We start from the raw sequence: 18017 nt of genomic DNA, 5'->3' as shown, positions 1-18017 counted from the left end.
GCTCCTAGCCTCACCCATGTGTCCTGGGGCTGAAATTTAGATTGCATGATTTCTGCACATTGTAAAAATGTTAAAATGGCAAACACCAAAATCACCAGAGACTTGCAAACACTCAGGACCTGAGATAGCAGCTGAACAGCAGGCCTGAGCAAGCAGACACACAGTTCCCCCAAAAGAACAAACTTTTTTTCCATTCTTTTGAAATGCCAGACTCTGTTGTGGGAAGCAATCAGAACTGTGGGATCTATAAACATATTTGACTTAAATGATAGTGATTATCAGAGTATATAATGGTACAAGAGAAAGACACTCATCTACATTCTAAAGACCTGAAAACTAGTTCATCAGCATACTCCTTAACCCTACACCATAGTACTAGAAAAGGCAAGCAGGAATGTCTGGCATTTTTCTCATTGCTTTGAGTACCCAGTAGAAACACATACATTGGAATTGAACATGCATGCCCCTTTCCTTACACAAAGCCAGCACTAACAGAATTAGCCTAGAGAGGCTGCTTCAAACTGTGAGAGATACACAAGTAGCTTCTCCTCCCTGGTTAACCCAGACATAGCCACTGGACAGGTTGAAACTCTACTCTCAGGAATACTGCTGTCACGGGACACAGGATGGCAAACTTCTATTAGAACTAATGAAGTCAAGGTTTTCCTTACTCAACATGACTTACATCACTGAGTTTTAGAGCATCAGTAGCATGGCACAGGTCACAGAAGAAAACAGCCCCCAAGCTAACATAAGGCTCAGATGACAGTAACAAAATGGCCCTGTAATGGCTATTCCTGGTTGTCAACCTGACTATATCTGGAATGAACTACAATCCAGAATTGGAAGGCTCAGCTGTAATCCAGATCTTGAGGTTGGAAGACACAAATTTCTGACCTGGATCTTGGCATGGAGATCTTGAGGCATAGTGGTCATTAAAAGCTTAGCCCCAGGAAAGGTAGTACACGCCTTTAATCCCAGAAGACTGCGCCCTGAGTTCAAGGTCATCCTGGGACAAAGTAAGGCCCAGGTCAAGGTGTATGCTGCACACCTTTAATCTTGGCCACACCTTCTGCTGAAGACCTACATTGGACATAAGAAGAAGAAGACTCACTCTTCACCTGCTTGCATTTACTTGCCAGCACATCTGTAGGAACCTCCTTCTACAGAAGACCAGCTGAATCAACTAGCCTCGTGGGACTGAGCAACTACTAGATTCTTGGAGTTCCCATTAACAGCTAACCATTGTTGGGTTAGTTGGACTACATACTGTAAGTCATCACAATAAATTCCCTCAATATAGAGAGACATTCCATAAGTGACTCGAGAGAATGCTGACTAATTCAGACCCAAACTACTGTTCTCTGAGTGCAGCAGGAAAAGGAGTTTTGTGTTATCCTGCAAACCCCCAATCTGTCTACATTTCTGTTACAAGGCAGCAATATTCAGGCAGGGGAAAAAAGACTTGACTTTCTGGAAAATTCCACTGGTGAATTCCCTTTGAGTCACAGGACATGATGGATAAGCTGGAACAGGCTACCCTGCTGTTTCCCTTTAAAAAAAAAAAATCAAACATGAGGATTTAATTTATAGCCTTTTCCTAGGGATGGAGGGATCATGAGAAAATCTGAGCACATGCATGCAGGGCTATTACACAGTGCATTAGCTGGGTTTCCTCCTGCCTGCATATTTCATAATCCTCAGAGGAACAAGCTGAATAAAAGTCGCCATTGTTTACCCGTAAAGGCTGCCCGCCAGTGCTGCGCCCACTGAGGGAACTACTACACATCAGTACAGACTACAGTGGACAGTCTGCCCCACAGGGGATGCGGGTGGCAGAAGGGTTACTTAGCCAAGGGCAGTTCCAGCTACTCTTGCTCTAAGTAAATATGCATTAGGAATTGAAAAGATGATCCAGTGGGTAAAAGCAACTGCTGCAAAAGTTTTAAAGACTTGAATTCAATCCCAGGATGGAAACGGCTGCCCTGTGCCCTCTTCACGCTGCACACCAAGCACGCTCTGTGTGAACTCAAGGGTTTCACTCAGGCCTAGCTCTGCTTTCTCCTTTCACACAAACTGCAGTCAAGCACATCTCCCTCCAGTATAGCAGCTGTGACATCTCACAGGGACACAGTGGCACAGAGGCTCGGCCTGCCAGCTCTGCTTCCTAGCCTGAAGATTTGGGCCTCCCTTCTAGTCCAACACATGGCAATAGCATCTTGCTCTACTGTTAAAATAGCTTTAGTGTCTTCACCTTGTTCCCAGTTTCAGATGTCAATTTAGGAACAAGGTGAAGACACTAAAGCCCACGCCCCCAAAATGAGAGCGGGCGCCGCTGCCCTGGGCCTGCACAGCATGGCCCTTAACTTGTTCCTCCTCAGAGATGCTCATCCATTTTCTTAATGAGAAAACTGGGTTTGGCATAGTGTGAGGATTTCTCAAAGTGTGAGAACTGCCCAGGGGGGCAATCTGGGCCATGAGTTCAGTCCCCAGAAAGATAAGCATCCATCTAGTTCCTCAAAACTCTAAATGACATTCTCAGACCGTACCCAACTCCTGGCTGGACACAAATCTGCTCTCCTGAGAACTTCTACTATCACAGATCCCACATCAAGTATTGCCCAGCTCAGCCAGTGTCCGAAGCTAAACACACCATGAGAGGGGCAGTGTCTACATAATGTGAACAGCAAGTCTCTACGGTCCATAAAAGGCAAATTCTTTCACCCTTCATCCATGAGCAACTGACTTAAGGAATTAATTTCTTCCCCAAAGGTTCCAAAACCCACACACTCCAGTCCCTTATTTAAAACTCACCCATGTCCTCTCACAAAAACATTTAATGAGCTCTAAGAGACTTAAACCTAACACAATGTAAATGCAACAGTTATTTTACTATAGTTTAGAAGATGACAAAAATAAACTACCTGTTCAAGTTTATCATGGCTATAATGTGCAAAGATCTTGTATCTATAGACTATATAGTTCAAGGTTTCCCTGCCCGTAGCAAGGGGCTGCCAGACCTGTTCCCTCCCTCCCTGAGAGCCACACACAGGCCCTCAGAGCACTTATCACTATGACCCCCAGTGGCTCCCACCTCTGTGACTCCACCCATCCTAAAAGTCTCAAGCCCAGCAGGACCAAGAAGGCAAGCCACAGTCAAAGGTGAGACAGGTTGTCCTGTAACTAGCCCTAAGAGATACCAAGTTCCCTATTCAACTGTTAATAAGAATCCCCAAAACTTCATGTCTTGCCTGTGAAAAGAGGGTAGCATTGAGGGTCACAGTGTGTCACTGCTACATGGAATCAGGCACTAAGCAGTGAGGCGACCATCCCACTGAGGCCTTTATTACTAACACTGTGACCTTAGAGCCCCTGGAGAGAAGCAGATTGACCCCAGCGTTCGTGCCTGCTCAGTCTCAAGAAAGTGAAGGGTTGAGAGACAAGGCTGGTGGAATACACCTGTAAGACAGCTACTCAAGATCTCGGGGACAAGCACCTAGATCCAAGGGTATCCCAGTCAAAGTGAGGCACTGTTTCAACATAAAAAGTGAAGAGAAGGTCAGGGATAGCTCAGTGTTAGAGTGCTTGCCTGGCTTATGTAAAGACTGAGGTTCAATCCCCAGTATGGGAGGAAAACAGTAAGATGAGGAGGAAGCAGGTGGTGGCCAAGGGATTAAGAACAGACATACTGACGCCCCTCAGATAAAAAAGCGAATGGAGCAGGGCGGTGGTGGCACACACCTGTAATCCCAGCACTCTGGGAGGCAGAGGCAGGCAGATTTCTGAGTTAGAGGCCAGCCTGGTCTACAGAGTGAGTTCCAGGACAGCCAGGGCTACACAGAGAAACCCTGTCTTGAAAAACCAAATCCAAAAAAACAACCCTCCCCCCAAAAATGAATGAATGAATGAATGAATAATAAATAAATGAATAAGAGTTGAAGTTAAGCTATGAACAATCCCAGACAAGCTGCATGTGCCTCAGGCCACCAAAGAACACTGAAGGCCGAGAAAGAGAGGAAAGCAATGCATGGAGAAGCTAATATTCCTTAAGGAGACCCTGTGAGGATAAATATGCAAGTGTACCTCCTTTTCATGCCCAGGCAGAGCAGATGGAGAAGTGGAGGGTGCATGGCACACCCAATGCTAAATACAGGTCAGCTAAAGACCAGGGAATGCCTTCAGAGAGAGCACAAGCTCGGCCAAGCCAGGCCGGGAGAAAGAAGGTAGGTAGTAAGCAGACGACACAAGCAAAAGAAGCTGGGACTAGCATGAAAACAGCCTGGCCAGCAATCATTCAGTCTACCACAAGATGATCTGTCTAATGGTCTGGACCTAGGTGACTTTTATAATTAAAACATAAGCCTCACTGACAGAAAATGGAAAAACAAACAAGCCCTAAGTGAGCCCCAAGGTATCCTTTAGCTACTAAATAGGCCTTAAGCATTCCTGATCCAGGCCCTTGGCATTCAGTTCTGACATCACCCAAGATGTCTGAGAAAGGTGTGTTTTCCCTAAGATTCACGGCCCGTTTCAACCCATCGATTCCCAAAGTACCAGGTTCATAATTGCTCTTCTCAAAAACTCTAAGTAAGGAGTTCAGGCATGGGCAAGAACGTGTACTCCTGTTGCTTGTTAAAGACCAAACACAGCTTATAATGTTGGGCATTTAAGTAACAGGTTGGCAGAAGTGTCTAGAGCCCACGGGTCTCGGGGTGCCATGGCCAAGGCTGTGAGTGAAGGAGACTCGGCCAACTCCCATTCCACATCAGCAAAACAAGACAAGCCGTTTAGAAGAGGTATTTTTATTTCCAGTAAAAGAATTCATCTATACTGGTACAGCAACAGATTCATAAAGGTGTCTAATGTTTTTCTTCTAGCAGATAGACTGACCTTCTTCACAATGACCCCACATTCAACCTGAAAGTCGATCGGCACAGTGAGGATCTCCTTCATGTTTACCTGCCACAGAGCAGACGCAGACAGACCAGCAACCAGCAGGAAAACCATCATCACTGACAGACTTGAGAAATGGCATTCCGTCACAGCCAAAGCACACTGGTCGGGCCATAGTCCAGTATGATGTGTCCGTCAAAGGATGGTTATGTTTAGCACAGACATGAAATGTTCCATACAAGCCAAAGGCCAGAGACGACCAGAAAAACACAGGGAAAGTGAATCAAAGAGTGTCTACAGGACGCAGAGGGGCAAAAACCCTGAAGGTCCCCTGATCTCCTTGAATTTTATTACAAAAGGGACTAGCCTCTAAGATTCAATCACCCACTCTCATTTCCATGGGGTTTTAGAATTAAAGCTGCTGCTAAAGTAAATACCACCCCTGGGCAGATGGCCTTGTGTTGTATAGGAAAGCAGGATGAAAATGTTCCTCCACAGCCTCTGCTTCAGTTCCTGCTTCCAGGTTTCTGCCTTGAGTTCCTATCTTGACTTCCCTCAATGACAAATAAACCCTTTCTTCCCAAACTGCCTTTTTTTTTTTTTTTTTTTGTCATGGTGTTTTTACCCAGCAATAGAGAACCCTAAGACAGCAGCTTTTCAGTAAAATTAGTACTTTCTGCACAACTGTGAGGACGCAAGTTAGGATCTCAGCACCTGTGTAAGAACCAATACACCTGTAACTCCAGTGCTGTGGGGGGCATTGACAGGAAAATAACTAAGACCTGCTGGCTATCAGTCTAGCTGAAAATGTAAATTCAAGGTTCAGGGAGATATTCTGTCTCAAGGGAATAAGATGAAGAACAAAAGAAGAGGGATCTTTGTGCCCTCTTCTGGCCTCTGCACACATATACATATGCATGCATAATATATAAACATATAAAATCAAAATATAGGTATCAATACTGATGGTGTCAGAATAACATCAGCACCAGTAAAAATTACTAATATATATTATTTTATATATACAACAGACACACAGGAATATATAACATGCAGAGCAGCTGAGAAGTTACAAGCACTATTCAAAATTGGCTAGGGGTAGGCACACTCATCACAAGCTAACTGTCAGGAATCACTAACAGCCTTAACTGGCAATGACAGCCCTGCATACACCACCACATGCTACTCCATGCTCTGGCAAGAATAATCCATACTATATCTTATCATCAACGCTCACCCTCTTCTTCAGTCAGCAGACAAGCATCGAGCACATGGCTGCTACATTAAATCACCATTTGATTCTGGTTTTTTGTTTGTTTGTTTGGTTGGTTTTGGTTTTTCAAGACAGGGTTTCTCTGTGTAGTTCGGGCTGTCCTGGAACTCACTTTGTAGACTAGGCTGGACTCGAACTCAGAAATCCACCTGCCTCTGCCTCCCAAGTGCTGGGATTCTGGTTTCAAAGCAGCTAAGAGTCTTTACTATCATCTGGATTCAGTATGCCTGAATAAATTGAAAGGTTTGGTATGTGAAAAGCCTAGTCCTCAAACAGATGTTGGGAGACAGTGGGATGCCTAGAAGGTAGTTTTAGTGAAAGGTCAAAGAGATTGGAGGTGCTTTCATCAGAAGGAATCACACTATTCTCATGAAGTCTGAGATCAGCTCTGCAACACTGAGTTGTTTTCAATAAGCCTGGCTCCTCCCAATCCTGGCTTTCGTTGTAACTTCCCAGTCACATGGCAGCACCTGACATGCTATCACTAGCATGGTGTTTAGTTACAATGGCTAGCCAACCAACTTCGGACTTTCAGCCTCCTGACTTAAGGTAAGAAAGACCTTTAATTCTTAATAAAGCATCTAGCCTTGGATATCCCATTGTTATAATGGAAATCAGACTAAGACAGTCCCACCAGGTAATAATCGCTAAGGTTGACATCAACATTTCTAAAGACATTATGAGGAACAGGCGTCAACTCAACTGCTAACTCAGGTCTGTGGGAGATGTCATCCAGTTTCCTAGACTAGCACAACTTTAACTTTCAAACATAAGAGAGAAAGAAAGCCAAGAGAAATGATCCTCACTTAACTGCTCTGGGTGTGCCTGGAAGGCAGACCACAACAGTCACAGTGACTTTATTACCATTTCCTTCCATTGCCACAAACCATTACTTATTACACTAAAGACACCCTGCCCCCCATCGTGGAGGAGCTGGTTCTAAGCACACCCAGGACATGAACCTGTTTGCTTAGCCAGCAGTTTAGGCAGAGAGACAGAGAGCAAGGGGACCTCAGGAGGCTGTGGTAACCATACTGCAGAGCTGTCATTTTCTGTAAGTCTCTAACTTGCTTGCAAGTCTCCACAAGGCATCATTTCCAAAACTACAACCCTGCCACCACCATCAGCACCAGAGCCACTGATGATCAGAGGTTCACCACTGCCTTTTCTGTCCATCTGGCAGACTGGGTTGTTTCTCAGTTCAGAGGCTGAAAGCACAAGACAAGTCCATGTCTGGTGGCCACATCCTAGTTCACAAACCAGCATCCTCTCTCTGTATTATATAACACAACGGACAAAGGCGTGAGAGAATAAATCCATTTGCTGGGACTCCACACTCAAACTCTAAACAACTCCTAAAGGTTCTCCTCTAACACCATCACCCTGCAACTAGACTCCCAACATCTGGACTGCAGAGACAAACTCTCAGCCACACAGTGATCACACTACCTGGCAACAGTTTTTCTCCATAGTCAATGGCTTTCAGGCACAGAAACTATGGAATTCATATTATTCAACATCCATTTCAACATGACAGAGGCCATGAAGAATGAGGATAAACGTCAAAACTTAAATCCAAACTCCAAAGTAAAACAGCATTTTTGAAACTGTCACAATAAAACCTACCATTCTAAGACAGGCACAGGACACAAGATGTTAATCCCAGTACTGGGGAGGCAGAAGCAGATAGATCTCAGAGTTCAAGGCCAGCCTGGTCTACAGAGCAAGTTCCAGGATAGCCAGGGCTACACAGAGAAACCCTGTCTTAAAAAACAAAACAAAACAAAACAAAACAAAAAGCAAAAACCCACCATTCTGAATAGTTAATACGTACTAATTGAAAGAAAAGGGAAGGTGTATTTCATTTGGTTCCATTATGAAGGTTTCCATGTACAAAAGTTATGAGGAAACGGGCATATGAGAAAATCTGAATATTTATAACTCTTAGGACCCAAGTAAATGTAGTATCTAAAAAGCAAAGACCTTAATATTGAAATTTTCACTTTAAAGGTTATTCAAACAGTCTATAATAATTACTCTTCTATATTTATCTTGCAACCAGAAACTTAAAGTATGCTTTCGTTTCTAACACATATAAAATATGCTTAGTTAAAATAACACCATATAAAAGACAGAAGGTGAACTAAATAAATGACCACTGACCAATGAGCTGTTTATTTTTGGGTCAACCAAGGATCAGGCCTGTGCACCTCCAGCCCAAACTCGGACAGGTTCATCCCACACACAGACGCAAACTTGGCCTGGTTGGCCTTAAACCTGTTAGCAAAATAAGAAAAGCCAACTAAGGAGGAAACTGCCGGCCTGAATGTGCTAGGGTATCAGGGCCCACTCCACTTGGCGCCCAGCTGTGTCCCCAAGCTGTTCGCAATACTACTGTTCGTCACGTCTGCAATCCATTAACCACCACCCGCGCACACCTTCTGGGAAAGTCGTTGTTGTGTATAAATATCAGCGTTTTGCAAACCAAACCTCTCCACACAATGCCAAGCTAACAGTGCTCAAAAGGGAGGTGCCATCGGGGCATTAAAAGTCACACAGCAAATTCTTGCAGAACCACATGCTTAAATCACCCTGAATAAACTGAGGGGGCAGAGCAACTGGGGAAAACTTTGGCTGAGGAGGCTTAAGTCCTGGAAATGCGAGACCAGGTGCAGCAACTAGAACGAGGCACAAAAGCGCCCGGCGCCGCCGAGGCAAGGACCTCCTTTATGGAACGTGACAGCAGCTTTGTGCCGGATCACAAATAGTTCTAAATACTGGAAGTTCTTCCCGGCCATCGCAGCCTCCCGCTTCCTAGCGCTGTGGCCTTCAGATCCCAAGCTATTCTTCCTAGGCACGCCGGCCCAGCGACCTGGCCGCGGTTCGGTCCCACGCCCGCTCGCAAGCCAGGGCTGCTAGCGTTCTCCAGGGCTGTCGGTCCTTGGTCCCCGGTGTCCGCCCGCGGAGGGCGCCCCACCCCCCACGCCAGCCGGAGGCTGAACCTGGCGACGGCTCACAGGAAGGTGTGTATCCGAGGTGCTGGTGCCCGGGGACGCCAGGCCGCGGCGGGGCCGAGGGCACCAGTCGGGTGCGCAGGGGTACGCGCTCCCTGGCCCTCCCCGGGCAGCCGCGACCCGCCCGCCCCTCTCTTCCAACTCTACGGACCAGCCCAAGTTTGCAGCCCCCGCCATCGCCTTACCTCGCTGCACAGTGCACGCCGAGGCCGGAGGGCAGCAGCGCAAGTCCCGGGGCTGCGGCCGAGCTGCGCCCACCAGATGCCGCTCTTTGTCTGCACCGCTCCCTCCTCCCGCCACCAAGCGGACGCAATTGGAGCCGGCGGACCCCGCCGGCCCGGGAGCCCCGAGCCTGCCTGCAGCCGAGCCCTCCCCACCACCACCGTGGCCGCAGCCGCCGCCCGCTCGGCCGCGCGCACCGGCCTGCGTTCCGCGGCAGCGACCCTCCAGCGCAGCGCCCGCCTCCGCGCGCTCCCCGCCCGCGCTCCTCCCCGACTGCCCTGGCGCCGCCCAGGGGCTGGCCCAGCCCGGCGCAGGCGGGGCCGGGGACACACCTGGGAGTCCCGGCCAGGCCTAGGGAAAGCCCTGCCCGTGGGCTTCAAGCCAGAACCGCTCTAAATTAGAGTTGGGGGCATATGGGAGGGGCTGCGAGGGAGAATGAGGTGCCACTTCCAGCCCTCGAGACCGACCGGGCAGTCTCCTCACCCCGCTGTGCATTGGATTCTTACAGCGACCTCCCTACCCCGCCCCCAAGCTTTCCCACAGCACTCTCAGCCAAACAGGCCTGGTTTCTGTCAGAAAAGTGACTTACATGAAAATGTCACTTCCTCCCAGTAATTGCTTGTGGGCATTTTCTTTATTTATTTGCCTAGCATTTATTTACTTTCCCATCCAGACACTTTTTTACTCCACCCCCCACCCCCAGGCGGGACCACTTCCTAGTGGGGGAGGAGAGGAAACCCGACCTCCTCCGTGCCTCCTCAGCGCCCCGGGCAGCTTATTAGAGCCCAGGAATTCTTTAGTACAGAAGGCTGAGAAAGCTTTAAAAGGAAACCTTGCTCTCCCAGCTTTTGAGTAGCAGCCAACCTGTAAGCAAACTTAGAAAGCTAGAACTCTAGATCGATGGGAAGTCCGGAATCCAGATGTTTCTTCTCCAAGGTCCTTCACTCATTTTTCCCCAAAGGAAGCCCTGATATTCAAATGAATTCAGTTTTCAGGTCTGGCAACTCACATTTATGTTAATGAGATTCTAACCTAGCTCCAACCTCCACCTTGGTAAGGTAACGTTGTAGATGTCCCTCCAGTCAGATTTCAGAGCCTCAGGGTCTGCTGACAGGCCTGTAACTTGAGGTCACTGACATTCTGTGGGACACAGCATAATTGCCCCACATATTTATGGATCATTACTTCCATGACCTCTTCACACACTGGGGTACCAAAACCCACAGATTCTCATGTATCCTATACCAAATGGCATGGAGTTCTCATGTAGCCTCCACACAGTCTTTTACTGCCTTTGAATAATCAGTAAATGAGGTGCACTTCCTGATACCATATACATGTTGTGTAAATAGTTGCTGTGGTAAACAGTGCCCTTAGGAAAGGGAAAGGCAAGGTGGAAAGTTCCCTCCAGCAGCTGCTAACCTGCTTGGTTCTGAGTCTTGTCTTACTTAATACTACTTGGGATCCTTCTAAAAAATTTGCTTATCCTGCTCATGGTGGTTAGAGCCACTTTCTCCTCTTACAACTGACATCCCTGAGTAGCATTAACTGTAGGATTTTGAAGGGTGAACACAGGGAGGACTCATGGGAGGACTTTAGGACTCAACTGAGAGGAGGATTTTATGTAAGGATGTAGGGTAGTGGGAGGAGTATGAATGGTCTTCTTGCCCCAGGGAAGTAAAGAATACTGGATGAGGATCCCAAGGTGAGGTCAGGAGATGATGCAGTCAAAAGCGAATATCAGCAAACTTCTTTGGCATATATACCCAAGAGTGACTTGTTAGAATGGGCATAAATTACCATCACTCAGAGAGGTAACAGCTCCAATAGAGTATAGGACATTAATGGGGAAATTATTTAAGAGAATTGAGAGGAAGGGCTCTAGAGATTCCGGCAGCTATTTGGATGTGAGTGCTCAAAGAAAACATGAATAGGCATCAAACCTCACCTGAGTAGCCAGAGGTAGCTCACTCTACGGCTGATGATACCGGTATTCAAAGTAGAGAGTTGGCATTGTGAGGCATGTAAAAGAATGTTAGAGCCATGAGCAGCCAGAAGAGGTAAGAAAGGGGTGTTCTCTGGAGACTTTGAGGACATTATGAACATCAGAGTGTGGAAAGAAAAAACTGTGCTTTGTATTATCTCACATTATATCTATAACTATCTGTGTTTGTCTATGCATGACTGTGTCTGTGTCTGTGTCTGTGTCTATGTATGTCTGTGTCTGTGTCTGTGTCTGCGTCTGTGTCTGTGTCTGTCTATGTATGTCTGTGTCTGTGTCTGTGTCTGTGTCTCTGACTGTGTCTGTGTCTGTGTCTGCATCTGTGTCTCTGACTGTGACTGTGTCTGTGTCTCTGACTGTGTCTGTGTCTCTGTCTGTGTCTGTGTCTCTGACTGTGTCTGTGTCTGTGTCTGCATCTGTGTCTGTGTCTCTGACTGTGACTGTGTCTGTGTCTGTGTCTCTGACTGTGTCTGTGTCTGTGTCTTTGGCTATGGCTATGGCTACAGCTATGGTTATGTCTGTCTATGTTCATGTTTGTCTATATCTATCTATATATCCTGTTCAATTTAATGAATTTAATTTACGGCCAACTTACTGAAAGCAAGGACTCTCCAGGAGGCTTACAAGTGATCAAGTGACTGTTCCTGCCCTCAAGTGACTTTTTAGCTAGAAAATTATCTCTTGCTGCCTTAAATAGTCATCTAAAGTAATGAGCCTTGTTCCTCTTTAATTGTGCCATCCATCTTGGATGAATCCAAACACCCCGAGGGCAATGATGGAGACTGGTTTTCCTGCACAACCCCAGACCAGACAGTTTGTTTGTCCTGACAGATGGAAGTCCCACATTACTAAGAGATTGTCAAAGAGAGCAAAGGTTGCAACTATTGGCAAGGAGCAGTATAATGGGCCAAAAGATTTTCTGGGCATGTATAAAAGGACAGTTGATGGCTCTTAAGATTATGTGCTGATTTCTTACCCAACATGCTCTGTCTCATTTCCTCTTCAGACTCAAAATGGAACAAACAATGTTAAAGGCCTGACACGTTCTCAGTGACTGGCAGAATGAACATTGTGAAAGTCAATCTCTTGGATGGAGTGTAGAACTTCGTTTCAGTGGGAGAGCTTTTGTCTAGCATGCATGAGGTCCAGGTTTTACCCATAACACTAAAAACAAATAACACTGCTATAAAACATTAAATTCAAACAAGGTCATGCTCATATGAGACCTCACCTATACAGGAGCAATATGGCTCTCCTACTTCTAAATGAAATGTGATCTGGGCTTCTGGAAACATCTAACAGTTTAAATTACAGGTGGAGACAAGGCAGCCATGCAGAGTTGAATATAACTTAAGACTAAGTGAGCTCAGCACACTAGTGTGCATTTTGAAAAAAAAAAAAAAGCCATTCAGAATAGTGGTAATACTACAAAGAAAATTTAAACCTCGAAGGCTAGCTTGCTCCAAAACATAAAAATGCTTAGACTTCACATTGTTTGGAATCGTTAGCAGCAGGGCAGAATTCATTTTGGATAAGAGCAATTTGAAGAGGGAAAGCTAAGATCTCCACTTAGAATTCCACCTTCAAGTGATCATCACATGTGTGACATTTCTGTTAGCTACAATCAGTCCTCAATTAATCAGAACATCCTAGAAAGGGCTATTCTGCAAAATTGTATTTCCATGTTAGTTGAAGATTAAGTAGGAATGTAAGGAATGTAAGTTGAAATCTATAAAATGGATACACTGCAAGCTGATAAATCACCTTAGAAAGCACAGTATAGTAAGGAGACAGGTCCTTCCCTGATACTGGGGTCCTCTGCCCCTCAGAGTCACCATTCCAACATGCACCCACATTCTGCAATGCTGAGTGGGTAGCAGAGTAAGCGGGATGTTTGTGAAATCAAAGCTATCTGCTAAAAATGCTTTTTAAAAGGAATAATGAAACTATCCAGGAATGGTGGCTCACGTCTGTGACCTCAGCATTTGGAAGGCTGAGGCAGGAGCATTGTGATCTCCAGGTCAGACTAGACTACAAGGCCATCCTAGGTCACATAGTAAAACCCTTTCTGCAAAATCAAAAAAACAAATTAACAGTAGTCACATTTTTCTGCATTTTACCCAAACGTGTTGAGAGAGATTTCCATTGAATGAGAGTTCTAATTAACCAAAGTCTGTTTAGCCCTCACTTGTATATATATTTTAACAAGAAAGATTTTTAAAATATAAGATTTCAGTCAAAGCACTGGCCACCCTGTGCCTTTTTAATCCCACTCTTCATTAAAAAGCAAGTAAGTCCTTGGGAAGTTTGCTTTAAGAGTACCAGCCTAGACTTTGCTGTTTCCAGGACACTGCTCAGAGTAACAATGTCAAGTCTGTTGAAAGTCTTCACACTACAGATGAGTCGTGTTTGAAGAACAAGCCTGTGTAATTTAATAACTGATGGTCTGGGCCCTCTGACTAGATAGCACTGTCCAAGATGCAAAGAGCTATCTTTCTTTGGGGTTTCCCTTACTCTATGAACCTACATGTGGTCATGTAGCTAATATTGCCTTGCTGTCTAGGCTATACATGCTCTGTATGATATTCTAACACCATGAACTGATTAAAGAGGTAAAGATGATCTCCTTGGATCACTGAAGTGTCTCATTGACAGGAACAAAGGACAACTAGAAATAGTTTTTTCTTCCCTGTTTACTGTTGTTGCCCTTTAAAAATTAACAACAAATGAAAAACAAAAGACATTGCTATGTAGCCTAGATTGACCTCAAACTTATCCTCTTCCTCAGCTGCCTGAGTGTCTGGGTTATGGGCATGTACCATACACTCAATAAAAATGTTAAATTTAAGCACCCACATGTTTACATATGAACTAATTAGATCATCACTGATCTGGAAGCCCAAAGTTGAGGAACATTCCTTGGCAAAGTGACTCCACCTTCTTCAAAGTCAGCAAAAGGTTGTTGTTTCTGATAGTTTCCCTTCCTCCAGCCAGGAAAGGTGACTTCAATCCTTTGAATGAGAATAGCCCCATAAGCTCCTATTCTTGAAGGCTTGGTTCCCAGGTAGGAAGGAGGCTTTGAGGATTCAAATACCCACGATCAGGCCAGTTCCCTGATAAACATCTGCAATTTGGGGATTAGATTGGAACTCTCCACTATTAAATCCAGTACCATACCTACTTGCCTACTTCCATGCTTCCTGTCTTGGCATGATGATTATGGACTAACCCTCTGAAACTTTAAGCAAGCCCCCAATTAAATGCTTTCTTTTATAAGCTGCCTTGGTCATGGGATCCCTTCACAGCAATAGAATAATAAATTGGACAGTCATCCTCCCTCAGGACTCATATAATTATAGCGGGGGCCTCTGGAGAATTCATCATCATTTTCCTTCTCAAGGCTTGTTTCTAACTCACTCCTGTAAAGTCCTTTTGCAAAGTGTAACACAGTCACAAGTTCCTGAAATTAAGGGAGGGGTACTCTTTGAGGGGTTATGATTAGAACATTCCTCATGGGGCAGGCTAACGTTGCAGAAACTTCTGAGAGGGGCTGAGGTAAAACGAGGATGCCCCGTGGCACGGTGAGAGGAAGAAGGTGAGGTGTGCTGGCTTAGGAATATGAAGGGAAACAAGATGCCTTAGTGGGGTACTTGCTGCAGCGCCGTCCCCCATCGCATCATGAGCTAGGGCAAGAGAGGACACTTTCCTTCATAATTTAGAAGAAGCCCATTTCCATCGATGGATTAAACCTTCAATCCCAGAACCTCTTGGAGGAGGTCAAGTAGGCCCATGGATTTCTAACAAAAGAAGTGACACAATTAAAAAGATATTTGGGCCATAACCACAAAATTATAGGAAATACAGACGACAGTAAAGTATCCATCATAACCAAAACAAAGAACTCTTTCCAAAGTGCTCTCTCCAAAGGGGTACAGGAAGATGATGTAGTTTTAAAGACTTTTGAGACTCCAGACAATGGCTTTGGCTATAAAGATGTATAGTAGTCTATTTTTATTGCTATTTCTAAAGAAGGCTGAGTAATGAGGTTTATTTTGGCTTGTAGCTTTGGTTCACTGTTGAGGGGCCATGGTGACATTAACATTCTTGCTGGCAGAATCTTAAGGTGTCATAAAATATTACATGGCAAAAAAGATAGAGGATATGCTGTGTCTTCTGGTCTCTGCCGATTATAATAAAGCCATATAGCATTCACTGATGGCTCTACTCTGATTATCCAACGTTAATTAATGTCCAATAGCCTTGCCTCTGAATACCATGATCAGATTAGTTCTCCAATCCTAAAACTGGAGATTTAATTTAAATACAGTAACCTGAGAAGACAAACTTAGACCACAGATGAGCCACATCAGGGTGCTTATCCTGCAGACAGAAGCTCTGGTGGGGTTGTTTTTTGTCTTTGTTTGTTGCTTTCTTTCTTGTATTTCCCCCATTGTTCTCATTGGGCTATACATATGTCTAGAAACACCCTATGTTGAGTCAGAAGAGAAAAAAAAATCAATTCCTCTTCCACTCGGGGAAACAGCACAATGTCAACCGTCAAATCTGGAGACAAACATATGAGTAGTAAGAATTATTGACAAGAGATATAGTGATCTTGGGAAAGGTGGCGTGTAGGGGACATCTGAAGCTGCTGCCCTGGAACCACCTGGGTACTCACACCATGTCTGAGTGACCTCAGCTGCCAACACTCAACAGAGAGACACTGAAAACCAGAAGTTACTGGAGACTAATATCAAAGCTTAGGGTGCTGCTGAGGCACCTTGAGGCCAGGGCCCTCAGGCCCTTCACTGTGATGAAGGTCATTGTGTGACCTTCATCAGGCCTGCCATGATGTCTCTATGCATAGCCCTGTACAATTTCTCTTCAAAGCAACCCTTGGCTTCATAAAAACCTGCTTCACACACATACAGGCTGTGATATGACTTAAACCCTGAAACTTCCAGATGCCTATGTTATTATAGAGGGATTCCCAAAATAACACAAACTAGCAGGGAACATACCAGTTCTCATCCAGTCAATATGAGCAGAGGGCACAAATGTGATGCTGTTGATGAATTTCTGGTCTAAAACCTGTGCTAATTTATAAACATCAGAGTAGCTTCAAAGAAGACAGTGTTGCTCTTTAATTCAGATTCCTGTGGGATCTGTGAGCAGCTCTCAGGCTCTCCCTATGGGTTCTCAGCCGGTGACATTAGCTAGGCTGCTCATTTCCTTATATGCCATAGTCCTGCTTCCCAAGCCTTGCTCGCCACTGTTGTGGCTTCTCTTCTCTATAAGAAGGACATCAAAGGGAGGAGAAGCCCTTGGTCCTGAGAAGGCTTCATGCCCCAGTATAGGGGAATACCAGGACACGGAAGGGGAACTGGGTGGGTTAGTGAGCAGGGGGAGAAGGGGATGGGATAGGGTGTTTTCAGAGGGGAAACCTGGAAAGGGGGAAAACATTTGAAATGTAAATAAAAAAATCCAATAAAAAAGTAAACTGAAATACCATCTAAAAGCTATTTTATGCTGTTATCATCTATTTTAAAAATTATTTTATATACATGAGCACTGTGCCTGCATATATGTCTGAGCACCACTCAAGTGTCTGGTACCCACAGGAGCTGGAAGACAGCATCGAATCCCCTGGGATTGGCATTTTAGATAGTTGTAAAACACCATTTACATAATTGGAATAAAACTGGAGTCTTCTAGAAGAACAGCCAGTGCCCTTAATTGCAGAGTCATCTCTCCAGGCTCATTCTTAGGTGCTTTTTCTACTCTAAATATGAATTATGTCGTTAATGTTATGTGTCCTAAGAACCTTGTTATAGTATTAATTTAGTATATATGTGTATAATGGATGTATTATACATATTTGCATCTTCCCTTTTAATTATATGATGCATAGTGTCTTTTTGTTTTGAATTTAGTTACTTTAATCTCAAATTTTATTCAAAGGCTTTGGATGTTACTGCTTTATAAGTTTCTCATTTCAGTTTCAAATAGATTAAAAACCCATGCTTTAATGTTAAAAACAAAACAAAACAAAACAAAGAAGGTATCTGACCCCCAGAAAGCAGGACAGTGGCACTAGGGAGTTAAGTCCCCATGAACCTAAAAGCATACCTATAGACAGCTGCCTCAGCCTTTTCATGCTCTGTGTATAGAACATTCTATAGGATGTTCTATATCTCTCAAGGTTCTCCAGCAGGACTGAATCTCAGTTGCCCCTTGCTGGGCCCTCTTGGTTGTATGCCTTTCTTTCTTTACTATTACTCTTCCCTTATGTACTTGATAGTCAATATAGAACAGGTCAGAGAGATTGGCAACATATTGCTGTGTCATTCTGGTGGCTACAAGTCCAAGGTCAAGGTATCCTTAGGCTTGCTCTATTCAAGGCCTCTGTCCTTCCCACTGTGCCCTAATACGGCTCTTCCTCCAAACACACACTCCCGGAATCTCTTTGTCTTTGTACATCAGTCCCATTGGAGTAGAGTTCTGTCTTCAAGGCCATCATTGCATGCTTGTCACCTCTTTAACGTGCTCTGTCTCCAACCGCGGTCACACCAGAGGTTAGTGCTCCAAGAAGCTCATCTATCTGATCAGGTGT

The 18017-nt window shown here is 44.9% G+C and overlaps 1 protein-coding gene across 1 annotated transcript in view; it reads right to left on the bottom strand.

Annotated features, from left to right (window-relative positions):
* The window catches only part of LOC127673186 (uncharacterized), an 82553-nt gene that overhangs the window by 58559 nt on the left and 5977 nt on the right, over nt 1–18017 (bottom strand). Inside the window, exon 2 of the mRNA XM_052168796.1 lies at nt 9366–9753. Coding sequence (XP_052024756.1) covers nt 9366–9753 — 388 coding nt within the window. The remainder of the gene's footprint in view (nt 1–9365; nt 9754–18017) is intronic.

This window comes from Apodemus sylvaticus, chromosome 22, assembly GCF_947179515.1.
Source record: "Apodemus sylvaticus chromosome 22, mApoSyl1.1, whole genome shotgun sequence".
Classification (NCBI taxonomy): Eukaryota; Metazoa; Chordata; class Mammalia; order Rodentia; family Muridae; genus Apodemus; species Apodemus sylvaticus.
Note: the sequence above shows the minus strand (reverse complement) of the source record. Positions and strands in the feature narration are given on the sequence as shown.